Source organism: Enoplosus armatus, chromosome 9 (genome assembly GCF_043641665.1).
Source record: "Enoplosus armatus isolate fEnoArm2 chromosome 9, fEnoArm2.hap1, whole genome shotgun sequence".
Taxonomy (NCBI): domain Eukaryota; kingdom Metazoa; phylum Chordata; class Actinopteri; order Centrarchiformes; family Enoplosidae; genus Enoplosus; species Enoplosus armatus.
The window spans coordinates 17512898-17540177 of record NC_092188.1 but is presented as its reverse complement, the minus strand read 5'-3'; the positions used below and the strand labels follow the sequence as shown (position 1 = coordinate 17540177).

The 27280-nt window shown below is 40.2% G+C and overlaps 2 protein-coding genes across 3 annotated transcripts in view; one reads left to right on the top strand and one right to left on the bottom strand.

Annotated features, from left to right (window-relative positions):
• Positions 1-10667, top strand: part of LOC139289835 (RNA-binding motif, single-stranded-interacting protein 3-like) — a 105001-nt gene extending 94334 nt beyond the window's left edge. For both annotated transcript variants that reach the window (XM_070911477.1, XM_070911478.1), the window contains exons 9-13: positions 1377-1473; positions 3708-3758; positions 9694-9810; positions 10153-10239; positions 10539-10667. In XM_070911477.1, the coding sequence (XP_070767578.1) occupies positions 1377-1473; positions 3708-3758; positions 9694-9810; positions 10153-10239; positions 10539-10667 (481 nt within the window). The remainder of the gene's footprint in view (positions 1-1376; positions 1474-3707; positions 3759-9693; positions 9811-10152; positions 10240-10538) is intronic.
• Positions 10668-15799: 5132 nt separating this feature from the next.
• On the bottom strand, positions 15800-25138 carry entpd3 (ectonucleoside triphosphate diphosphohydrolase 3). The gene is made up of 10 exons (XM_070911990.1): positions 25012-25138; positions 21945-22082; positions 21393-21510; positions 20908-21067; positions 19822-19981; positions 19510-19737; positions 18550-18813; positions 18348-18458; positions 17474-17611; positions 15800-16651 (listed from the first exon to the last, which is right to left on the bottom strand). Exons 2-10 carry the CDS (start codon positions 22077-22079, stop codon positions 16463-16465), a joined length of 1503 nt encoding a protein of 500 aa, XP_070768091.1. The 5' UTR covers positions 22080-22082; positions 25012-25138; the 3' UTR covers positions 15800-16462.
• Between the last annotated feature and the right edge of the window lie 2142 nt (positions 25139-27280).

Sequence of the window (27280 nt, the reverse complement as noted above, 5' to 3'; positions counted from 1 at the left end):
TAGTTGGATTGGACAAACCCTCAGAAAACCTGCCACGACCATTATCTAACAAGCATTGAAATGGAACCTCCAAGGAACAAGGGAAAGAGGTCGCCCCAGGAACAGCTGGAGAAGAGGTGTCCAGGCAGAAATGTCTGTGAGTGGGCTCAACTGGGGAAATCTCGAAAGAACGCCGACAACCGAGTGAAGTGGAGGACATTTGTCAATGGCCTCTGCTCTCTAGTGGAGCAAAGGGCTTAAGTCCAGTAAGCCAACAGTGTGTTTGTACTTTTCTCCCCCAATTAAGCAACACTTAATTTGTAGCAAGTACCTTTTTATACAATCATGGTTATGTTAGAGATAGGTAGGGGAGGGCTTCTCTCTCTGCCTCTGCCTCACTCTCTCTCTCTCTCTCTCTCTCTCGCTCTCTCTCTCTGTCTCTGCCTTTCTCTCTCTCTCTCTCTCTCTCTCTCTCTCTCTCTGCCTCTCTCTCTCTGTCTCTGCCTTTCTCTCTCTCTCTCTCTCTCTCTCTCTCTCTCTCTGCCTCTCTCTCTCTTTCTCTCTCTCTCTGCCTTTCTCTCTCTCTCTCTCTCTGCCTCTTTCTCTCTCTCTCTGCCTCTCTCTCTCTCTCTCTCTCTCTCTCTGCCTCTCTCTCTCTCTCTCTCTCTCTCTCTCTCTCTCTCTCTCTTTCTCCCCTCCCTTGCTCCATTATTCAGTCAACAGACACTTTGGGATCGATCGGGCACAGCAACATGGCCTGGCGGATGAAACATGTCCTCTCTAGGTACACAATGATAAATAAAGCACTGCGAGCCACAGCATTCTACCGCTGCTGGGTTGAGGGGGTGAAACGAAAAAAAGGGAGATGGAGCAAAATCAGAAGGGCAAACAAAGGTATAGAAAGAGAAGTAAACAGATGTTACAGATGCAGCTTTCTCTGCCAAGTGGAATATGCGTAGGTGGGAACATAAAGGGTAATATTGAAATATTTCACCCACTCACACATTAAGGTGATAATTCATTATTATGCATAGCTGTGGAGGAGATTCCTTTGCAACATGATGTGAACTCTGGTGCAGTGTCAAGTCTCATTCTAAGACGTCTTTGATGGTGTGGCACAGAGTGAAGCTGCAATATTTATTGTTTCCATGACAGCCTTGATGATGTCTGATCCATTTTGTCAGCAGTGTGTACTGGCTGGTTGAAAACGAAGATGTACAAAAGGCTCATTTTCACCTTTGCATGTGGCTACATCCTGAGAGCTAAAACTGTAAAACTGACATTACTTTTTTGTCCACACTGTACTGTCTTTTAACATGTCCATGGTTTTACCCCACTTCTAAGTTTGGTGATATTGATGATGCCAAAATTAAATGTTTTCTTGTTTGCTTCCATAGGTTCTACTCTTCGCCATACAGCATCTCCACCAATCGGATGATTGCACAGACGTCAATCACACCCTTCATCGCTGCCTCTCCTGTCTCTACATATCAGGTGGGTGGATCCTCTCCAACGTTTGCTGGGTTAGACCAAGCTTTAAGTGCTTATAAGGGCTCCAGAAACTGATAGGGGCATCTTGAACAGCCCATTGGAAAATCATCATGTTGCTCTCTTTCCGAATTCAGGGTACTTTAGTAAACTGTTCTGTGAACAGTTTTGACTTGTCCTAGCCACTACTGCAAAGCTTCAGACATACATTTTGACTTTGCTAGCTTGCTGGCCAGCCAACATATTTAGTAAAGCAACTTTTGTTCAAAGTCTAATATGGCATCCCAAGGGTATACTGTATAATGCAACCTGATAGCAATAGCATCTGCAGTGAAGTTAACAACTTGGTAGAAATGCGTGGGACTGGAGCTTTAGTTTAGTCGTTGAAAATCAGTGGTTGTAAAGGAAAAGTCTGATTATATTCTTTATTTTCCCATTGTCAACAAATCCCATGAAAAAAAAACAAAACCAACAATGAATTGATCCTACTAACAAGTACTGCCTGTGTAGACAAAGCCTGATATAGCGTATTTGTTTTCGCCATAGAGCTCCATTGGTGTCAAAAAACTATTAAAAAGTGCCCTGGCTCCTTCATTACCATGAACATGGGTGCTGTAGTTTAGTCAATCCCACATACACTGTCTAGTTGCTGTAAATACTAACTAGCACATCAAATGTGTTTTAATCCGCAGCTGAAAATAGTCCCCTACAAATGCACTATTTCCTCCTGTTTACGTGCCCAGCTGTTAAAGAGTGAAACAAACAGGGAAAGTCTGAAAGTATGTGTAAGTAAGACTAACACGTTGTTAGTTTTGTTTTCTTCGTGGGATTAGGTGGAAGGAAAAATATGGACAGCCGCCTCAATTTACGAGGGACCTTGTAGTTAATATTTTCAATTGATCTCATCCACAGCACTTCTGGTCTCTGGTTCAAAATAAATTAAAAATTTGTAGAATTGACCACTTTATTCACTGTTGTCCTGTGTGAAGTCCCTGGACATACAGGCCAAGCAAGTAGAGCTTGTCTTTTCTCAGGAAAGACTTTAACACAGAAATTGAGTTATCAGCTCTCTCCATTGAAGACAAATTCTTAGTCTAGCCATGATAAAACAGGCTTATATTGCAGCACTCCACCCATCGATCTTTCATTCTTAGGCACAAATCCTCCCTTTGTCTCTCTCTCTCTGTTCCCATGTGTCGCATCCTCTCTCTTCCACACACACACACACACACACACACACACAAACGATGCCAATTCATGTCAAAGCGGGTTTGGTTATGTAGCTGTGGTTCTTTGAGAGATTGACTCAGTACTTGATCCTCAGTTTGTCAAACACATAGACTTTAAAACAAACACCAGTCCTCCCCCATAGGTTTTCGCTAGCACGAAACACTGTTGTAAATGAGAAAGGCAAATGCCAAGACACCTTCAGCAGAATCACACACGGAGACACAACCACATCCTGCTTTTTGAGGAAAACATGAGTAGAAATTAACCTACCTTGCACAGCTCCCCATAGACAGACACACGTAAGTGAACATACACATGCACTCATATAATTACTATATGCATGCATACCCTATCTTACATGTGACAAAGGGGCCTTCAGGGACTTGTTCCTCCTCATGTTAGGGTTGGGCAGTTTGTAGCAGTAGGAGATGAAAGTGGTGATTTGTGGCCAAGACAGGCTTTGATGATGAAACCTCCACTGTGAAGCAGTAATTATTAGACTGTATTGCTCTCTGTGGTCTTCATATCCTCTTATAATTACAACATAACATACTGTATAGTGGACCCTCGGTTACTGCCGTAATATTCTTTAAGACACACTGCCGCAGGGACTGAGGCTCTGAAATGGGCTTGTAAAGACTTGAGCTAATGATTAATTTTCTCTCTTCTTCTCTTTGGTTTTCTCATTTTCGCTCCCTTCCTGTCATTCTGTCTTCCAATTGTCCTTCTTTATGTTCTCTCTTCCTCAATTCTTTATCCACTTATAACAATCTTCTTTTTGATCTTCCCTTTCCTCTCATCTCTTCCTGACCTCCCCTCTGCATCCTCCTACTCATGCCCACCCCCCCTTTCTTTAATTACTTTACTTTTCTTGTCCTTCCCTTCCTCCTACTCTCCATCTTTCTTCTTTCTACTTCCTTCATCATCTCTGATTTCATTGTCGTCACCTCTACCTCTGCTACATCTTCTCTTCTCTCTTCGCCTCTCCTCTGCTACTTTTTTCTCCACAGGTCCAGAGTACATCTTGGATGCCACATCAACAGTATGTTATGCAACCTACAGTAAGTTTTTGACCCAGCCTCTCCTTTGCATTTTGTGTCATAAGTTATCTTTTCCCATTGGAGCCATTTTCTCCATTTTCCAACACTTCCACTACCTCCTTTTTACACTACATTCCTAAATGTCATCTCTGTGTATAAACATGTCTCAGTACTTACTCCTCATGTGCTTCTTAGTCTGCTAATCTCAAAATATATATAAAAAGATTCTTCACAGTAATGCTCCATTGAATCCAATTGATAAGTAATGTCATGTCTGTCCAATTGGCTGCCACAGGATTTATGAAACAAAAAATAGTCATCCATCTCAGATTGTGCTATAATGCTCACTATAATTGCTTTGTAACAGTATTTAATGCCTCTGGATTTTTTTTGTTTTTTATGTCATATTTCAGTGCAAATGACCAATAAAGATGGCTATAAGCCAAGTAATAAAAGAAAAATGACACTGTTTCCAACAAGTGCAGCATATGATAGCTAAACCCAAGTCAGACCAGAAATACAACTTCAGACCTGCATCTCAGTCCTGCTGAATCGGTCTGTGAATAACCTCCGCCAAGCAGAGTCTGAAATCCATAATAAAAGGTTGCTGCCTGCTGGTGTGAAATGGAACTGCAGGGAGAAAACCGACTTCTAGTATAGTGTAGTGGTAAACATAATGCTGATTATTAAAGTCAGTGTTAACCTGTACCTACTGATCATATGTGTACGGTGATACATGTGATACATATGTAAAAAAATATTAATGCAGAAACATATACAGGCACAACATGATGCCGTACAAAAACTACAGTAATATAAAAAGCTATGCTTTGTGTCTGGCTGGAGACCTCAGCATGTGACCTGAAGGATTTAGTCTGTCCAAGCAAAAACACACACACTCTCATGCACACAACTTTGATTGAAAATCAAGAATCATGAATGTATTCAAACACACCCGCATGTGTATTTACATGTATAGTCACAAATATAGACTGTAGGTATACAGTCTATATACATTGTAAATCTTTTTTCGTTCTTCTTCTCTTATACTCTCTCACACACAAGCACAACCTCGACACAAACCTCAAGCTTTTCCTTTGCTTTTAGCCAGTAACAGGAGACTGAACTTTAATCCTCCACAGGCTTCGCTCTGAGCTCAGTGTAAAGCCTCAGCTGGCGTCCTGTCTGTCTGATATACAGTAACTACCCTAACATACAGTATACAATGTCCACACCTTCATCCAGACGCAGGACAGAGCCCTGTCTTTAATTGTTGGAAGAAGTGAGGCACATTGTTGCCATGTCTGGCAGGTGAGAGACCTTGATTATTTCTCAGTACATCAGGTTCAATGGATAAGAAGAATGACAGGCAGAGTAGATTTGTGTTGGGGCCATAGAATAACCTTGAGCCTCAGATGAAAATAAACTTCAATCACCTCTTAAACATTTATTCATCAGTAGTTGATGAATAAATAGACTGACTCTTCTGCTCGTGTACATGATGCATCAAATGTTAAACTAGCCTGACTAGCCTCTTCATATGAAGAGGAAAGGAATGTCACTGTAAAAAAGAATCAGTCAGGAAGTGAGGGACTCAATCATAAGACAAGTGCACAAACCAATATGTCAGTGATCATGGGTGGCAAAAGTTTTCAGACAGTGTCCTCCAGGTTTTTTTGTATGGAGGAACAAGATTAACAGTACAGCAGGCTCCTGCCCTGTCTATAAAATAACGTTGGCTTCTCTTACAATCGTCAAGGCAGATTTTATCATCCAGATTTGTATCTAACCGCAAGTGTTAATGAGTTGGTTTCTTGCCAACAGCTGCAGACGTTTTTATACCTGCAAAATTCAGCTATGCTCCATTGAAATTGTCAGCTGTAGGGGACGGAATATAGAGGCAGCACAGATATGGTATATCAGCCATGCACTGAGGGATTCCTGCAAATACTGTCACAACACAATAGTTAAACAAATTCCAAATTCTGTTGCTCCCCCTCTATAGTTCTCTCTTCCTATCTGTCTTCCTCTTTGTGTCTATCTGCCAACTCCTAAAAACATTCTGTTGTCGTGTCTGATTAAAATTATGTCTGTGAGAGAGGATAATACCCTTCTGTAAATGTGTTTTCAAACAAATGTCCCGTCTAATTATTTGGCAGGCCGCTTGATATGACTTCGTAAGACTTGTGAGAAGACAGAGAGAGATAGAAGGGAAGAGAGAATAAGGGATTGGAGAAAGAGAAAATAAATAAATAAGAGAGCTGTGTGTGTTTGACAAAGAGAAGACAGGGGAAAGAGGCAGGCGCAGGGAAAGGAGAGGAAAGAAGGGATTACAAAGAATAAATCCAGAACAAAGAAAAGAAAACAACTGCTGCAAAAGCATGTCTGGGCTGTGCGCGCCTGTTCCCCAGCCTTGTCTCTGCATAGTCAAAATCCCTGTTAGACAACAAAGGCGAAGGCTAGTCATTGTATTTCCTGGATACAGAAGAGCTTGGCAAATTAAAGCTGCGTCAGGGAGGGAGACTGAGAGAGACACAGCGGCTTAATTCTGTTCCTATGGCAGCAGAGGCTTCCTCACTGCTGAACCACAGTTAATGACTGGTAACTTCGATTAATGGTGTGCGCTCATTGACACATTTAGGTTGATGCACACGAGCACGCCTCTTCTAATCACTCAGCCAACAGTCCATCATAGAGTTTCTTTTACACGTTTGTGGTACGACACATTGGGAGGTTGCTATGTGTATCACTGACAAATGCACAGATACACACTGTAGACACACGGTTACTAAAGAAGTTAATGGCTCTAATTAAAAGGTAGAATAAGAGAAATTAAAAAAAACAAATTTATTCACACACTCACACAAACGCACCTGTACATACAGTGGAGTGCCTTAAGGACTGTGTGTTTCAGAGCCTTGGTGGAATGCCCAGATTACTTGAACTCCTTGTCTTTACATACTAATTAGTGAGAGGATGTCTTTGTGCATAATTACTCACAAATCCCCCTACAGGAAATGAATGCATTACCCTAACCATGCATAGCAAGAAAGACAAGGAAAGGCAGCTTATTGGGGAGAACTGTAATGAGACATCCAAAGGATTGGGATTTCAGATCTTCCTGAGTTAAATTGCCATGTTAAACTCATTTGGGGAGACAAAGGGGGGAAGAATAATGTGTAAGAGGAAAGCACAGATCAGTACATATCTGAGCCCGCAAATAGTGCACAATACTTGGTTTGTTTCAGTTTTTTCCATGCTGGGATCTTTTGTGTGCAGCACCCATGCATGCATGTGTAGGGTTTACAACCAAGCAATACCTGTTTATTTTAAATTAGGGTGTAGTTTCAGTGTGAAAAGTCATTTTGTAGAATAATAAAAACATCTGCTCTTCAAGCCACAACACCTGAGAGAGAACAAATAGTGGCAGTTCACATCCTTTGCATGCTCACACACACATAGAGCTCCCTTCGCACCAGCAGCAGCTAGTGGTTTTCTCGATAAACGGGTGTCATTATCACTAATACTGTGTATTTGATGCTGCACGGTGCCTGCAGCATTCTGCTAGTCAGCTTCACTTCTCCACTGGAAAGATGACAGCAGAAGAAGGGAAGGAGAGAAAGACAGGAGGGAGTGAGCGAGAGAAAGAACGAGTTCAAAGTTGAAGCAGATCTTGTGTTTTTCTCTCTCTTGTCCTCGGGGGGAAAAGATAACTGTCTGTCTTGCACGCTCATTTATTGCTTACCCCAGGAAAAAATGCCTGATACATGAAAACATTACCACATACACACACTCTACCACATACAATTACACTCCACTCATCACAGACCGGCTGATGCATAGTGTTCACATGCAGACACACACGGAGATAGCGAGCTTAACACTTGTACAGCTATAAATCAGAGCAGACAATTAGTCATTGTGGGTTTCCTTTTGCTTTATGCTGCTTTCTCTCTGCATGGAAGCCTGCTGTGAGATTGGATGAAGTGAGAGAAAGAGGAGGATGAGAAATCATTAAACGAGAGAACGTATTATATAGATGGATGAAAAGCTTGGGTATTAGCTGGATTCTGGCTGCTAAATCTACCTGCCGGAGCCAAGGCTTTGTGCGAGTTTGTGGGTGGATCTGTTGATGCATCTGTGTGTGGATGCTTCTGTGTGTGTGTGTGTGTGTGTGTGTGTGTGTGTGTGTGTTTACTGTATGTGAGTGTGTGTGAGTGTGTGTGTGTGTGTACAAAAAGTGCCACTCATTCACTTGTGATGTTGATAGTGTTGACAGAGCATTTCTGATAGCCGGGCGGCTATTTTCTTCAAACATATCTCCCTATGAAGACAGCAGTCAGGAGGAAGAGCACTCACAACTGTTAACAGCTCTGACAATCCCTGTCTGTGTGTGTGTGTGTGTGTGTGTGTGTGTGTGTGTGTGTGTGTGCCTCCCTGTGAAGCTTGCAGTCATAAGGATCTTCACTTACAGATTCGTAACTGTGAACAACTCTGACAGACTGTATGTGCCTTCGAGAGGAACGCTTCACACAGCTAGAACTTTCATTACTCTGTGTGTGTATGTGGGTTTGTCTGTGTTTACCTATGTGTGCTCGTGTTGTTATGAGCCTCCCTTTGAAACCCTATAGATACAGAGCTGTTAGGATGATTGCCATACAGGCGGGACGGTGCCTGAAATACCTAAACTTAATACCTGTGTTCTTCTAACATCCTGTCTCAACATGCAGCTACAGAAGTGCTGACTGCTCTCTGGAGCGATACTGACACATATCCACGATGCCGTCTGTGCTCATGGGAAGTGTAGTTAAACAGCTATCACAAATGAACAGTGTGAACAGTATTTACCTCTGCAGGGCTGTTGCCAGACCTCTCAGCGCACCGTGTGAGGAGTCTCCTATTAAATCTATACAGAGCTGTTGAGTCTATAGCAGAGCTGTACTGGAAAAGTAGAGCTCAGCACATCAAGGTGTTAGGAGGCATCAAAGCCCTTCACATTGAAGAGATTTACAGTAAAAGCCTTTCTGCTCCATTCAGAAGCGTGTTCTGTCAAGCCTGCCTGGCAAAGCCGGCTGACAGGCTGCATTGCCAGGTACAAAGTCAAACCATTTGCAGTCATCAAACTTAAATGGATTGGATGTCTTTCTACTACTAATGTCTTTCTACTAGCTGCATGTCTTTCAAAGGTCTTATTTAGCTGTGTAGCATAAAAAACATCCTGTTTTCCCACTGCAGTAAACACTTTGAATGACATATGGAAATACACATTTGCTGAAAGTTAGATGAGAAGATGAAAACCATTCTCATGTCTGTCTGTTACAGTAAATATGAAGCTACAGCCATGAGACGGTTAGCTTAGCTTAGCATAAAGACTAAAGCTAGCCTGGATCTGTCCAAAAGTAAAAGAAATCTGCCTACCAGAACACAAATGAAAGCTCACAAATGGACATGTTATATCACGCTTGTTTAGTAATCCTCTGTAAAACCAACCAAAGTCATTTTTTCACTTCTGTTTTTGTACATATTAAACAAAGAGACAAAGGATAGCTGTTTCCCCTTGCCTCCAGTCTTCATGCCAAGCTTAGCTCGTTGCTGTAGCCTCGTATTTAGCGTTCACACAAGAGTGGTATTGATCTTCTCATCTAACTCTCAGCAAGAAAGCAAATAAGGGTATTTCCCCAAACCATTCCTTTAACAACTCCATCCCCTTCAGATCCCTCTTCTCCATCCCTCCCTCTAATTCTTTACCCACATATCTAGCTTTCCTTTTCCTTAGCTTAGTTTGAAGTTTTAGTTTTAGTTTGGTTTATTGCCTCTCGCACTCTCTCCTTCATGCTACTCTAATTCCCTTTTCTTATCCCTTCATATACCACCTCAGGAGATCAGTTTAAATGTTTTAATTTAGTGTTTTTTGTCTATAATCTGGCCGGTCATGTGTCCTTCCTTCCTGCCTCAGGGTGCTGTGATCACCCCAGCCGCGTCCATAGAGCCCAGTTTGTCTCTTCACCCCTCCAGTGTGATGGCTCCTCTCACCCAGCAGATGAACCACCTGTCTCTGGGCACTACAGGCACTGTGAGTCTTGGGTTTTACCTCCTCCCAACCATCTTACTCTGCATGTGTGTGTGTGTGTGTGTGTGGTTACATTTTGAGTTGTAATTCATTTGATATAATTAGTCAGCAAAGATTTCCGTGATCAGCTGTAATTGCAATGATCTTGGAAATTGCCCTTTTCCATTTGCAACACGTCTGAAATGTGCAATGACCCTGGGACCGGGCCAAGCTGTTATGCAATGTATTATGAAATCACAAAAAAAACAAAAACATGTCTCAGCAGGAATGTCAGACAGTTTCTAGAGTTATCTTTTGTTTGTGCCTGTATTATATTACTGCCTGTGTCCCTCCTGCTCTCTGCAGTACATGCCTGCTGCAGCCGCTGCTCCTATGCAAGGAACCTACATTCCCCAGTACACTGCAGTGCCTGCCTCTGCCATCACAGTGGAAGTAAGGACAAAAATAAGTTATTTATTGACTTCTGGTTACTTCTTAGACCTACTTCATGCAGCAGCCTAGATATGGTTTTACAGGGCTGGCTTGCCTTGAATATTGAGAATCATATGCTCTATAATTTACATATAATTATCTTGTATTGTGCCTCTCAGATAAAATAGATGCTAGTAAATGAAGCTGTAGTTTATAATGGTCACGTTGTCATGAAATGAAAAGAAAAACAATGTGTAGATATTCTCTGAGACCTCATTGTCAGACTGACACACTGTTTCTGTAACTGTTTCTGGTGTCAGGGCGTGGTGACAGACCAATCTCCACAGACAGCCGCACCCTCCTCGCAGGACCCCAGCGGGCAGCAGCCTTTATCAGTGGAGAATACAGGAGATCATGCCACAGCCTACTCTTACCAGCAGTCTAAGTGAGTGTTGTAAATAGACAGTCTGTCTTTGTATGTTTGAGTTATTGCTAGCTGACTTTTATTCAGATTTTGTTCCACTGCTTTAGATTTATGAAAACTGTAGTGGCAGTTTTGTTGAAAGTGGATGCCAAGTAGAGAGGGGATGGATGCCAATGTGGGATTCTCATGATTCTCTGATGGTATGAAGCACTTTATGTGGTAGCCTAGTGATAATTGTTTTAATAGATTCATTCGTAAAGACTTGTCATTTGGCACTTGCGTTTACATACACTACAATTATCAGATTATTTGACACATTCATTTCATTTCAGAAATGGCTCAGTTTCCATTTTGAGAGTAAAGCTTTACGGATTCCATACTTAACATGTCTAGATTTCTGCTCCAGAAATCCAGTATACTTTTCAATGTAAACGCTTTAATGAGTCACTGAAAGGACTCAACCACAAATTGTCATTTTCACACATTTTACACAAACAAGATATGATGTGTTGTGAGCTTTTGACAGAGCCAGGCTAGCTGTCTCCCTCTGCTTCTGGTCTTGATGTTAGGCTAAGCTAACTGGCTGCTGGCTGTAGTTTCATATTTACTGCACAAACATGAGAATGGTGTCGATCTTCTCATCAAACTCTGGGCAAAAAAAGCGAATAAGCATATTTCCCAAAATGTCAAACTAGTGAATGTGCATGGAAAGACCGGGCAGAGAGGACGACATCATGTTTGAAAATAACACTGTTATGTCTCCTCCTGAAATGTGAAATCTACTACAACAGTGTTTGCTAAGGTTGTGATTTGCAAGTTAAATTAATCATGTTGAATAGTGTGTATATATAATTAGCTACAGGAAACTACAGTGTGTAGTTGTTGCACGGACAAACATGTGAAACATTTGTCTTGTCTTTCCGTTTCTGCCTCCTAGATTTCCGATAGGTTTCCGTTACACACAGCGGTTGGACAAAGAATGTTGTTCCTGCTTTACAAACAGTATCATTGTCCACAGTTATCCTTTTTTCACTGACTTGTTTTTCTGTCTCCTTTAGATAACAAGATTGGTAGGAATCATTGCTGCATTGCCTTTTGAAGGACTGCACTGAGGCACTGGAGACACAGAGAGAATCAAAATGAAACGGGGACAAAAAAAAGAAGTGACATGGGCAACATTGAGGGGAGAATGCTTCCACTGTGCACAGGCACCAAATAAATGACAAAATGAAGAAAAAAAATCAATTATATTTCTTACCTGGTTGAACCAAGAAAAAGACAGCGGAAAAAAGAAATGATGGTTTGCTGAACTTGAGGACAATGAAATCAAATGCAGTCTGCAACTTTGAGTTTATCATTTCTCACTGTGAGACTGGACTTTGCCTCCAAAGGAAAAAGAGAAGACATAGACTGAAATCTGAACTCAACCAACAAGCTGTACAGAAAAAAAGAACATTTGAATGTGCAGGTAGATTTTCAGACTTTTTTATTAAAAAAAAGGAAGGAAGCGAAGTCTAGAAAAAAAACAGATTGTCTTCCTTTCATATTAAGCTACATTATTTTCATTCTTTTTATTATTTGAGTAGTTTTCTAGAATATCAATGTTTTCGTAAATCTTAATTGCCTTAATTTTCTCAAACTTTGGAAAAAAAAGTTTCCATAGTGTTGAATTATTAAAAAAAAAAAGACTGAGTGGTTGAATGATTTGAGAGGTTCTTGGAGATTTCCGAGAGCCTTGGAGATTAAATCTACAAAGCTATCTGTACAGGATAAAAAAAAAAAACAAGGTTGTATTTGTATGAAGATGATTTTAAATTATGTGGTGCAGTGCAGCTGATGTTGGTTGGTAGGAAAAAAAAGAATCTTCTCTAAAGCGACTTGTGGGAAGGGTCATCCCACTGCTTCCTGGAAAAGTTTAATCATGGGATAAAAGTTCTGTTTCTCCATCACATTTGTATTTTTTTGGTTTTGCAGTCTTTTTACCTTCAACAAGTTTTTGCTTTGCCTGCTTTGCTTGTCTGACTGCAAAAAGAAAAGTGAAAAAAAGGAAAATTTCTGACTTTGAAAAGAAGCAGGAAAAAAAACGCTAGGATTTTTAAATGTGCAAAAAGCAATAGTTTTAGTAAAACTGTTGACAGTTTCTTGAGTCTTTCTTATCTGTTGAACAAAAGCAGCCTACAGGGGGCATATTTTATACCAAAGATGAAGAAACTAGGTAGTTGTGTTGCTTTTTCATTATTTTTTCACCTCTGAAACTGAGATTTTTCTTGCTTGTCATGCTGTTGGTGTGTGAGATGATCTTGTCAGAGACTGAGAACATGCAGTAGGTCTTAAACACAACTGCCTCAACCGGAAGAGTGTGCTCTGAGATGTGTTGTTTGTCAAATGATCACGGTAATGATCTAACATCTGTCAAGAAACCAGACTGTGGTATAGAGAAAGTGGAGGAGGTAGGTATATTATTGGGAATAAGTTGGTATGCTATACTTTAGTGGTAAAGAGGCTAGAAATGCATTTTAGCCTGTGAAATATTGGGATGTACTTATTAAACTTGTGTATACACCCATAAACACCCTCTTCAGGCTGCACCGACTAGTCTCAAATCCGAAATGCCGGCTCTGAGATGCTGTAACTCATTATGTTGGCTAGCCAAAATGCTCTAGGTTTAACCATTTTGAAGTGTGTAGTCTCCATAAAACAAACTGTTTTACGCCGCTGTCTTGCCAAACACAAGCCATGATCTCTGTTAGAGGAAAGGGCATTTCTGTTGGAACGAATCATTTCAGCTTATGTATATTCTAAAAGGACAACGAGAGATATTTTTGTTTTTCTTTTTATGTTGCCTTTTTTGTGTCTTTTTTGAGAATTGATTATGATGTGTGAGCTGCTAAACACTTTTCATTACTGGGGATTTAAGTTGTCTTGTGTTTGGTGGGTGTGGAAAAGGTATACCCCCAGAATGACAGTAATTGACCTTTTTAAGCCAAGATAAAGAGGTAATTATTATCCACAAGTACATAAAAAGCATCCTACAAGTCTCATGCATCCGTTCAGATGAAAGAAGAGACATGTCCCTGGTGGCAGCCCTTGACAAACAACAACAAACCTGAGAATATTACTCTCCTCTTAGGTAAAGTCTGGAAATAAGAATCTGCATAATTTGTTCTGAGGAAGAGGGCATCAATAGAGAACAAAAACAAACAAATAAAACACTGTATGGACTTTAACTGGCTGACACTGGCCCTGAGGTCACACCCTTGAAGCCCCACCTACCAGACCCTCCACCAATGAAAGGAAGCTAATGGGAGACGGAGGAACAGATAGACACATAGAAAAGCATGGTTCAACCAAAATCAAGCAGATACAAACCTCTATGGGAAAATAAATTATTGAAAGTGAGAAAGTAGAGAAAGCGAGAACAAAAGTAATATTTATGAGATCTTTTTTTGTACAGGTGTGTAAAAGAAGATGCAACAGAAATAACTTTGATGATGCTATTTTTTTATTTGCTTGGTCACATGCCTCCCATGTCTTTGAATTGTGATTCTGAGAGTGTCTGTAGAACCAGTGGATATTGCTGTAGTTTCAAATGTCTCTTTTCTTTTTGTTTTCTTTTTAGACAAATCTTTCAATAAAAAAAAATGTTTCAAACAGTCAATACTCATCTTGTGTATTCTGCGGGTACAATGCAGCACCACTAGAGTGCGCTGTAGTACATAGTATGAGATGGGGGATGGTTATTGGAGGGAGAGCTGCAGTCTGTTTGAGCCTATGTGTGTGTGTGTGTGATTTTATCAAGTCACCAGGGATTTTATAGTAGCTCAGTTGATGCAGATGAAACAGAGGCATTTAGATTTAAACAGGCATAGTTGTACTTTAATATCTCCTCTGTTAATTAATATATTCGATTTGAAGAAGGAGCCACAAATGATTTAAGTTTTTAGCATTAAAGGTCCCATATTATGCTCATTACAGCTCTATATTTTCATTCTGGGACTCCACTAGAGTAGCTTTGCATGATTTACAGTTCAAAAAAGTCCTTATTTATCTTATACTGGCCCTTCATGCAGCCCCTCAGTTCACCCTTTGTCTGAAACAAGCCGTTTTAGAAAACTGAACAACCTCCAAAAACCCGAAGAGTAGTCCTGAGTAGAGCGGTCAGATAATTCAGACAGACTGAGCGGGTGAATGAGAGTCCCTGTACTTTGTGGGCGTGCTGTGCCTGGAGCAAATGACCTGCTGGGGTTGTGGCTGAGGGCGGTGACTGTATAGTTGTGACATCACAACCTTGCGGAAGTCCTGACGGCTTGTTTAAAGGCACAGTTTCTGAATACGGGCTGTGTGCATTTCTCTGAGGACTGAGCATTTTGATACTTTCACAGTATTTTTACAGCACCTTGAGCTGCTCTATAATCAAACAAGACATGGAAATCTCACTTTCTACAATATGGGACCTTTAAATTCAATAACATGTTGAGCTCAGGTAATTTCATCAGAAAAGTATTTTATGATGCAACGCAGTAGCCGTAGAGTAGCATGTATACAGAATGTCAAAAGACTGTATCAGTCAAATTATGTTGGATATCGCTGTGAAGAAATCACTTTCTTTTGCTATGAAACATAACAAGGACAGCACAATGATAGGAAAAATCCATTGTGAACATGTTGTCACTAATGCTTTATATATGTAAACTAGCCTCTGCTGATTGAAATAAATCTTAATTTAAAGGCCAGATACTGACACAATCAGACATCTTTCATAATATGTAAACAACACTGATTATAGATCATACTGAAAACTGGAAATGTGTGGATTGTTTGCTGTCTTATCTTAGAACTTAACCTCCAATGTAACCAATTATCTAATATTTATCCAAACAACATACTAAAGTAAGTAAGTAAGTAAGTACAGAATGAAAACCTTCCCAGGGATGGAACAACACAAGGTTAGTGTGTAAATATGATGTATTTAATGGAACAACACTTTGAACTGTTGTAGCATTAAATCATTTTCAGTGACTGTCCCAAACTCAGAAAATAACAATTTATTTTGTATTTAAATCAATTAATTGTTTTGAAAATAGACCATGAATAAAATGACTCCGTGTAACATGTATTAAGTTTGCAAAATCATAATGAAACAATGGCACGTTGCACATTCAATACATTATTTATTAGGGAGTCATCATTCAGTTAATGTGGAATATTGTTATGTAATTCAATGAGTTAATACACAATATAAAACAGTACAATAAAGCCGTGGCAAAGTGCTATCCTTTTCTATGCAAAGCAGATCCATTCAGTGCAATTACACGTATGATGCAGGAAAAAAAACAAAAACATCAATCAGTGATTAGCTCATGCTTTTGCCTGAGGGTTCATGTGTGTATATGAGCAAGCAAGTGTGAATGCTCATTATAAGATTACACAACATTGAGATTACACAATGGGTGCTCTTTCATCATGAGTGCGCTCATCAGGCAACCTCTGTGTCACCTTTTTGTGAAACAACAATACTTCTCTTTGGTGGAGCTTGAAAAAGTAAATGTAAAAAGATCCCTTTCCTTAAATCTATGTGAGTTTCCCTGAGGTACAAAATTAAGTGTTTTAATACTTTTTAGAGGTGAAACTCTAATAATTGAAACAAACTGCAGTAAATGGCTCGGGCTGAAAAATAAAAAAAAATGTAAAAAAAACATTTTCATTTCAGTACAAGTGCCTTGGCACATGCTACTGTAGCGTTGCTCAGCTACTTACAGCATTACAGCAGCCCAACCCAAGGCTTACAATGGCAGATCATTCCCTTTGTAACTTGCACTCTCAGTAGCAGGTGCGAATGAGGATGATGAAAGCTAAGACAACAGTTACAATGGTTAGTGCTGAAAATAGAAAGATAAGTCCTGCAAAGACGGGGTTTGTCATGGTGGAGGTCTCTTTCACTTCAGATGGGATCATGTTGGACATACTCAGCATGTAGCCCAAACTCCAACCTATGCTGGTTTTCTTTACCTGGAGAGAAGAGAAGAGATTTTCCATGTTCTCACTGTGAATTTGCATGATGTACAGTACAGTGTTTTTTTCAGTAGTACATGCTGCCAGTCAGCTAATACATCACATTGCATGTCTAGAGACGCTGAGGATATCAAACATCCCTGTCATGAAAAGTGCCTAGGGAAAAACATGAGTCATAACAACCAAACAATATTCCTGTAAAGGATCTAATTGTGTCTGTTCTGTAACTTCCCCTATACCAACCGCCAGACTTCCAGACACTCCAAAGGCATTAAACAGCACACACAGCACACTAACTCACTTGTTGGTGGGATTGGAAATTTGGAGCAACGCCAGATGTTGAGGAAATGTTCTTGAGAGCAAAAAAGGGTAACCGCCATGCAATTTGGAAACTACGGCTGTAATGTGTGACATTTTAATAGCTACTATCTTTCTTTATGACTCATGAGTGTCACAGACCAGGAATCCCCTTCTGTTGAGGGAGTTCCATTGTGAAAGAGGCTTCGTGTCCTCGGGGTGTCCCGAAGCAATACATTGCCTGCCTTTCACTCTGGCCTCAACCTTGTGATTGCAGTTGATTGGTATGTCAGCCATCCATCTTTTATGGGTCCCAGTGGGTGGGCTCTTTCACACTTGTCTATGTAAAATGCCTTTGTCTGAACATGAGGAACTGTTGCCAGCTAAAGCACGGCAACTCTCATCAAATTGCCATAGATGCGAACGTGTAGTGGCTTCATTGCTGTGTAAAGGACAGCAGAAGGCAGTGGTGGGAGCAAGGAATGTCTTGGTAAAAATTATGTTGTTTTTTGTTCAACCAACCTCTTTTTCAAAATTAATGTTTCTCCAGGTCTCTGTGTCAAACTTGTATCCATCTACCAGCAAAGTCAAGACATAGTGAGCTGCATAACAGTAAGTCCTCAGGTATTTCTCAGAGATCCATGTCTTTTCTTTCCTCAGCTGAAAGGGGGAAACAAAGATCAGAGTGTAGCCTGTGATCAGGAAGAATGATGCAAATGAATGACACTGAATGCCACTAACAAATATCAACACTGTAGTAAAGATGAAGACGAAAGACTTTAAGACCAAGACAAGACAGAGACAAAAACAATGTGTGAAACCAAGACTGATTTCAATTTACAGTTCAGATAAGATCAAATAAAACTTCATATATCCTGAAGGAAAACAGATGCAATAGAGAAATATCCACTCTTACAGGGCATAAATATGGTTTAAGTACAAGTATACTTTTCCCTCTGGTTTAAAATCTCCAAATAACTTAGCTGATCATTATAAAACAATAATCCTATCCCAAAGAGTACCTGTATGTGTAAGTTGTCTCATAGTTTGGCACACCTGTCACTGATCTCAAAGCAGGTATTTTGCTTCAGGAAAGAATACTCTCTTCTGCTGTTAAATGATTGTGGAATGTGGTTGGCCATTGTGCTATAAGTGGTGGTGTTTGCTGCACCACTCAGTGTATGAAAAGCATTTGTACACATTTCAGTTTCTATGTTTGTGTGTGCTTTTTTCTTTATTTGTCGTTCTTCTTTCCTACATTTTTGCCCATCCCAACATTCACTTTGTTTCTACACTTTCTTTTGGCCTAAATTCTCTTTCTTCTCTTCTCATCCTCTCCAAGCTTCTGTTCTCCTCCTATTATTACTATATCTGTATACCAATTGGAAGAACTTACCACTGTCCAATGTGTGTGGCAGAAGTGCCTAGCTGAGGCGATGAATTGATCCAGATCTGATTTGCCATTCATCTGCAGCGCCCTAGCAGTGTAGAAGAATCCTGCATATGCCTAGCAGGAACAGTGGAAACATATAGAACGTTTTTGTTTTTTTCAACGTCATCTCTCTTTTTGCATGTGTTCTATTTGCTCTGTCTGTTACCATAAAATCTCCAGTGACGGGTGGCTGCTCGACCCCATTGAAGGAACACTGGGATGAGGAGCAAGTCTTGAAATCAAATATGGACTTCACTATGCTCCCGCACTTGTCTGAGTCGCCGGTTCCCAACATGAAGAGTTCTTGATCTGGGTTGTAGCCTTTTGGCCTCTGTGTGCACTCTGTGTCATATATGGACGAGGCAGTCATGGTGAAGTTGTAACCTTCAGGGTAGCAGGGGTTAATAATGTAGGCCGGGTCAGACGACTCCTGGAACGTTAAGAGGAGGGAGAAAATGTGAAAAGAAGGAATGGGTGATGAGGAGGAAATAAAAAAAATATAAGAAAGCGGGGGACAGGAAGAGACATGGGAGGGATGAGATAAGAGGGAAGCATTTGGACAGTATTACTTACAGACACCATCTATAAATATAAACCATGACTTACTTACTTGAGTTACACATTCTCACATACAGGTCCTGATGTAAATACAAACTTTAACAAGTTAACATTTTATACCAGGACACTGTGACAAATGTATACCCATAACATATTCTAACAGCATAGCATATTTCTCCAGCTACAATGACTATTAGTTTCAAGAATGAAGCTATAAGCTGCCAGAAATAATGCATTTTCTTCGCAGACTAGCTTGACGGCATTCACGGTCTAATCAATATTCTTAATGACATAATGCATTCTTAACTGGTCTCCCTTTGCCTGTTAGCAAATCAATTCTTAACTGGGCGTTAATGGATTCTGACCTGCACATGTATGCAAAAAAAGCACACATTCCCCACTAATGTGTAGACCCACACACACAAGCACATAGAAACAAATACTATACAGGAAGCAAGTTCAGAAAAGAACCACCACCCTTATAGCACCTGGGAGATGTGACCTTCAATGGTAGACACAATTTCTTCTGTACACACACATGCAAAAGATGAAAAGAAAAGCTGTGTACCTGGACTACTTTGTCCAGAACCTTCTTCTCAGCCTCATTTTTGCCATAGCAGAGGAAACTGTGTGTGTAGACGTTGTAAGGGTAACCATACAGTTTGACATGCATGTAGTCAGCCCCCCTGAGATCATCCCCGACTGCAAAGGCAATCTGTGTTGATGCTCCACCAAGGTCCATGGACCCTACAGTCTGTGCCCCCTCTGGGCGTACATAGGTGTTCCACAGGTTTTTCTGCAAATATAATGGAAAAGGTTAGTATATGATGAAGCATGTATGGCCCTGTTTGTGAGGCAGCATTACTTTCCAGTGTCTTACCTCGAGGAAGTTTCCCATGAGGTAGTTGACAGTGATCCACCCATACAGCCCTTCTTCTTGACCAGAAATGATGGAAGCATTGTGGAAGGTGAAAGGCAAAGAACTCAGGTATTCCCTGAGACTTTCCAGGATTTCATTGGACCTCTGTTCATCCTTCTCACTTATAACAAAGCAGAAAAACGTTTGCTTAGCTCAGCATAAAAACTGAAAGCAAGAGGAAACAGTTAGCCTGGCTCCGTTCAAAACTCACAAAAAATAAATTATTTCTCTCTCTCTCTCTCTCTCTCTCTAGTTGTTTAATCCATACAAAAAACGAAACACAGTGACTTCTTGGAGTATTGTCAATGTATAACAGTCGTTATGGTAAGCTAAACTAAGCTAAGCTAATTGTCTCCTAGCTCTAGCTTCACATATAGCATCCAAATATGTGAGTGGTATCGATCTTCTGCGCATAATAAAATAATAAGCGCATTTCCCAAAATGTCTACTACAATACCAAAATCCATAATGACATCCTTAGGATTTAAACTAAGAATTAACTCACATCTACATATGGAACATTTAGACATAGATTATATGAAATGAAAGCAAGCCAAACAAAACTTATTGAAGTTTTCTCTGTGCTTTTATCTATTTTCTACATAAAAGTGTCTTCTTGAACCAGCATAAGAAGTGACCACAACACTGTAGAGCAGGGTGAAGCATCAAATCAGTAGCATGAATTGTTTGACCTGGGCTTTTGCTCTCAGGGCCCTCAAACTCTGGAATGCACCTCCTGTAGAGATCAGCTCATCAACCTATGTATCCACTTTATTTTTTTTTTTTTAATTATTGCCTCATTCAGCAGGAAAAACATGTTTAGAATGCAGGTAAAATTCAAGAGGTCAGATGGTAACAGTGATGCTGGGAAGTCCAAATATGGGGTCTTCTCACAGCAGTGGGTAGTTACATGAGATGCCAATACAATTTGTATTGGCATGAGGTGCACGGATGGGGTTAATTTGCCCCGATCCCTCCTGTCACACAAGACATGATAAGTAATACAGAGAAATCTAAGTTATCTAAGTTATTTTGATACTTTCTTACTGTAGCAGTCTCATTCCAGCAGTAGCTCCCAGAAAGAGAGGTGTGGTTTTGTGTTTTTCTGCAGGAATGGCTTTGGTGATGTTGACCATGCAGTTTTTGAATCCTTGCCATGATTCAGCATCTTTCTGTGGATCAACTTTCATCTCTGAGATGGCAACACCTGTGGGCACAAGGCTAAAATCAGATTTTTAAGTACATAAGAATGTGATAAAGTAAAATGCCTGAGTTAATGTGTTTCTAATAACATGTATAACTTGGTCAGTTGAACAAAGGCTGATGGAGTATGGCTCAAGTTTCAAAATGCTCAGCAAGCTTCGGCTTTCATTTTTCTCTTCATTACATCCCACCACTTCAATTCACTCTACTCTTACATTTTCATTTTATAATCTTTTCAAGCATTTTATTTAACAAAATTCTAGAAAATGTAGAACTTTTACACACAAAAGCTGCAATGTGCTCTTCTCGCTGTCGAAACAATGACTCACCAGCAACTTTACAGTTAATTATCTCAGTCACCACTCCTGTTTCATTCTCCTTCTCCCCTGGCCACTCATACAGGTAAACATTGGAACGAGATGAACCAGAGTCTATCACTATGCCATACTGAAGAGAAGAAGACAGAAAAAACAGCGTCACATTCTGATTGCACTTCTTACCTTGATTAGTAAAATATCTAAAATACCTAAATCATGTTATTAATCTGGCTAAGATCTGAGACTATAGAGATTGTTTTAAATTAGGCTGCTGTGACCCCTTGCACCCCTTTGAAAAAAAACCACACATGGTCCATCAGGACCTCCATTCATCACCCAGCTGAAAACCTCTGACCTTGACCCTGACATCTGGATAACGTCTAGCTTCACATCCACAACTGAGAGTATGTGGGAGCTGAAGTATGTGTTTGCATACATGTCTCTGTCTCTCTGTGTTTTGAGAGTTGTAACATACTTATACTTTGTTAAAGTGAAGAAGATCTACAGCCTACTAGAAAGTGCCTACAAGTACAATGTGTGCATCCATTGCATGTGTGTGTTCACCTCTAAGGTGTACTCTTTAGACCTCCAGGTGTCCTGGATGATGGCAACAGCAACAAGGGCAGCAATACTGGCCAAGAGGAGAAACAGCACGCCTGCTATACGACACTTGTAGCCCATTTGCCGTTTGGAAGCCATTTCCTGTTGGCAAGAAATGGGGTTAAAAAAAAGAAGTATGGTTCTCACTAAAAGCATTTTAGCTCTTAAAGTGATGGCATATGGAGAGGTTTGAAAAGTGATGATGAGCAATAATATTATACTTTATTTACATTAAGCTGGAAAAAAAATGTTGACAGCATTGATAGTATTGATGGACTGAGCAATACCACCAGGTTTAACAAACACAATAAAGCAAACAGAATCAGAGGGACAAATGCTGTAAATCATGAGTGGCTGTCTGAATAATTTTTTCAGTTAAAATGCTTACCTTTTGTCATGGACACTGATAATCACAGTGAGATACTTTAATCCCATACAATTATCTTTGATCTATGTAAGGCAAATTTTCAAAGTAACGACATAAAATGGGAATTTGTTTTGCATGTTTTGTTTGTTTTTTGTATGATCTGCAAGGGAGAATACAAGCTTCTCTCCACTTGATGATGATGATTCTTTGAGGAAAGTGAACTGAACTGAAGATTTGAGGTGTGATTTAAGAGAGTTTTGGAATTTACCAGGGTATACCAAGATCGAGGGCTAACAGCAGGGAAGAAAATGGGCTCTTAGAATAGTGCAGTTCTTCAACAGCCAGCAAGCAAATTTGCTGCTGTGTTTTGGTGGTTTATATAAACTTGAACTGCATTTGCAGCTGGACTTAAACTCATGACAACCTTAATGATGAATTGTATCCACCTCATTCAACTTGTTCAGGTTGTAGAGTGTTTGGGTGTAGAGATAAACTACAACATCCAACATAAAATGTTGCACAAACCCCAATGGACAGGTAGGTTTGTTCTCCTAATGGCTATGAGAAAGCCACCAGACATTCAGTTATAACACTAATATTGAAGAAACACTTTATGTCAAGCTGCATGCCATGGAAAAATATTCACCTCAGAGAAATACTTTTTCAGCCAAAGTTTGATCTTTTTCATAAACATGGTGTGCTAGAAACTACTAGCACTACTACACTGAAAACAGTGTTTTGTGCCAGATCCACCATGTGTGGTTTGATGGAAAATATTTATAAATTCTCATATGCAAGAATCACACATGCATTTCCCATGTAGTCATAGAAGCAAAATATGGCTGCAATTACGGGTCAACTTTAATGCAACCTGTCACATGAAACGCAGATCTTTGTCTCTAAACACGAACACACACCCTTGAACTCACTACATCTTTTTCATTCAAATTTTCTGGTTTATTTTATTCTCCTGGTATGCTATTTATGCCTTAGTTCTTTAACTGTGAATGTCATCATTGGTATGTACAGTGTGTGAAGATACTATTTAGTTACAACTAAGCTTAGGAATGTCAGGTTATGTCATAGTAAGGACTGAATATATTCATTTTGAAATAGTAAGAGGAGGAAAATAGCATACCTCTCTTCGTAAAGTCATGAAAAAAATAAATGAATATAAACAATGACACGTCAATGGATATTATTCAACTTCAACTTGTTGAATCTGCTACATCATGCTGTCTTTACAGCAATGGGTGATCATCAATGGTTGCAACATTGTAATTACAACCTTGTGTCAGTCTACCAGTCTGCCTTGTCATGGATGTCAGACTGTCAGACAGTTGATTAAGCAGCAGCACAGTTCTCTGTCCGCCTCTTTGTCTCTTTTGTTTTTCTTACTTTTAGCAGTTTCTCTGAATTTCTTTATAAACTGTATAAATTCCAAAATAAATATTTTGACTCCTCTGTTGTCAGGAGACTGTGACAACAAGGCAATAACAATGTTTGTTATTCATTTAAATTACAGCATTTAGGGTTACCACAGCAACTTCAGCGAAAACAAGCAGGTCAAAGCAGTTAGACAAGGTGTGATTACAACCTTGGGATATGTCAACAAGCATGACTAATGTCTCTCACAGATGTTGCCTTTAGTCTGCTTTACACTTCACTGTCATGTGTGTGACATCGTTGATATTCCAGGTTTACAAATTTGGGTGATTTCTCTTTACAGCTATGATCTGGACATTTGAATTTTTCAAGGCTTGTGAAAGCAATACTGTCTTTAGGTTACTGTCAATTAGTTTCAAGTTTCAAGAGGTTGCTTCTGTCTAAGTAGAGATGGGTAACTTTTACTTAAATTCTGTTAAGTTATTTACTGTAATTTTGAACATACATAAGTCTTACAATCCCCCGTTTTGTGACACCTAAAGTTACAGTGTTCTTTTTTGTATGAATAGTTTTGCCTCTACAAAAGTATGCAAAGCAACAATATGTCTACTTGTATATGATATTATTGACATTTTTTCCCCTTTATGAATATGTGTCACTTCTATAGGATGCTGAACATCTAGCCTGTGTCATTATTAATTTATACTTTTACACTGCAAGCAGTTGCGTATTCACTTGATACAGCATTCACAGTGTACTAGATAACATACATTTGGGTTTACTGGTCTAAACCTACACACAAAGAACAATATGCTCTGAACCACTCTGTTCTCTGTTAAAAAAAAAACACTTCACTCAACACTTCTTACTCTTCATTTGTGCACAAGGTAAACAAAATACACAGTGCAATAGAACTACTTCTTTCGATAAAATGAAATTATGGGTTGCCCAGAGGAATCAGCAAGTCTCAGCCTAAAGTCTGCAGTTAAGCTTCAACCCAGACAATCAAATAACTCTACTACTCTACTCTACTAACATATTTGCACATGGTGTTACCTCTGCTTGTAGAGACTGGTCCTCATGAGGGTGAGTAGCTATGAAAATGAGGTTGAACACATGTATACACACCGGCAGATCAGATTGAATCATATGACACAGTAAATAAACATACAATGAAACAAATTTACCTGTGGCAGTTAACCCTTTGAGTTGCATTGCTGCTTTGTTAACAGGTAAATAAATGCATGTCAGAAAGAAGACAGTGTGTTTGTTTCTTACCTTGAAGAGCTGGTTTGTAGATCCTAGTTGGGAGTGGGCGTGAGATGGCTCTGAAGAAGGGATGAAGAAACACAGCCGGAAACAGGGGAGCAGCAAAGGAAGAGAGAGAGAGAGCAAGGGAATGTGCTGTGTGTGATCTAAAGAGTGATTGGCCTGCAGAAACAGGAGTGGAGTACCCCAACAAAACAGAGAGTGAGGGAGGAGCTGTGTACAAACTCCACTTTTCACCACTCCCACCACACCAGTGAAATAGAGAAGTCAGCCCAGGAAGCACAGCCACCGTGAATGGTGCAGTGCTATTCCTTGCTCACTTACTGTGCTTAATGATTAAGCACAGATACCTGTGGGTATGTATAAAACAATGTGAGAAGAGGAGGGGGGGGGGGGTGAAGTTAATTGATGTAATCAATAAAAGATAAAGTGCAGTGTGGCTGAGTATCTGCGGCACAGGTTATCACAAAGTCAGCTCTTATTTGATAGACCTGGATTGAAGGACAATGGGTGATGAAAAGCAACGGATCAAGTACTGTGCCAACAGTCAAGGATGTGTTGATACTTGCAACCTCCCACTTTCATGTTAAGCTCAACTTCTCACAGCGAAAACTACGAGTCATTAATCTGTCTAACGCAGTACTGTAGAACGAATGGAAAAGTATGCTCTAATGCAGTATAGTTTGTTTTGCTTTCAGCAGCAGACAGTAAAGAGCTGAAAGCATACTTTTAATTCTGTCCATGTGTGTGCATATGTGTGTGTGTGTATTTGTATGTGCATGCAGACATGTGTTTGCATTTTGTAGCACTTTCTGGAAACATGAGAACTGCCTGTGTTTATGTGTGTCTGTCTGTCCAATATCACATTAGTGGAGAGTCGTCAGAATGCATCAGCCTTCAAAGTCCAGATCAATGACCAAAACAACTTATCAAAGAAAACAGAAAAACGGACGTTGGTGTCATATTCATGAGGCCTTATAGGCCCCTTAAAATTAGATAATAGAGATAATAGTCCTGTTACTGTAAGCAACAGAATCAGAACAAGGGCAGTCCAGAGAGAAGGGTTCAGAAAGAAGAGGAAGAGGAGCTGGTCATCAATTATTGGGCCTGTATGTCTCCAATACCTGACCTGCCATCAACAATAACAGTCATTATTATCATCATTATTATAAGATTTGCTATAGAACAAATGTAATGTCTAATCACCTTTTGATTTATAAGTGTGTGTGAGTAATGAATGCACAGGGAAATGAAAGAGATGATCGAAAGTGCAGAGGATGCTGAGTATGGGAAGTACCTTAATCAAAAATGTCACGGCTGGTGTGAGCAGAGCAACAGGGATATGACCCAACTAGGCAGACAACTAGGCAGACAGGTACACTTCAGGGATTTATCGACCAAAATGGACGGCCTTGGAGCTGGACGGAGGCTTGAGACAGAGACCTTGAGCCCAGATGGGTTGGCGGGACCTCAATTGCCATCAGATGAAGATTACAGATTACAGAAGAGTTACATGCCTAATCTTACCAAAGCCTCGTCCAAGAGAATAACGGATAGAATGACCAACAGCCTCATCCTAAAGCAAGCACATGGGGAATTGCCACAGACTTTCTTAGGATGCATTCAGACCAAATCTGGCATTGCGGCAATCAGCGCGTGGTCGTGCAGCGGCCACGTTGCGTTACTCCAAAAGTTGAATCCCCTTCAACTTTTTGCCGGGGCAGAACTTTTTCCTGCACATTCAAAATGAATAAACAAACTAAAGTGAATATTATGACCCACTTAGCCTGAGCTAACTCAAGTCAAGACAAGTATCAATCTTATCTATATAGCCCAATATCACAACTTTGTCTCAAGGGGCTTTATAATGTGTACAGCACACGACACCCTCTATCCTTAGATCCTAATCGTCAGTCCTGCAGTAATCCTGGTATAGAGAGGTATATGGTAATCCTGGAAGGTACAGCCCACGGCGCCACCGCCCAGCCTTGGGCTTAGGGCTTCTCTGAGCTAATTAACCAGGAATGTGAACAGTACTCAAGGATGTGAGGATCTTGCAGCTGGTCTTACAACCTGGCTCTTCGCCTGCATTCTGCACTTTGCTTGTCGTATTTTTGATTTGTCTTTTTTTTTTTTTTCCCCCGTGGTTTTTGGGTAATACATTCTAGTACTAGTACTAGTACTGCATTTCGGCATGTGGGTGGTCTTGTGGTATCTGGACTGTCTACAAAGAAGACACTGATGGGGCCGGCCAAAGTGAATTACATGTCTGATTCAG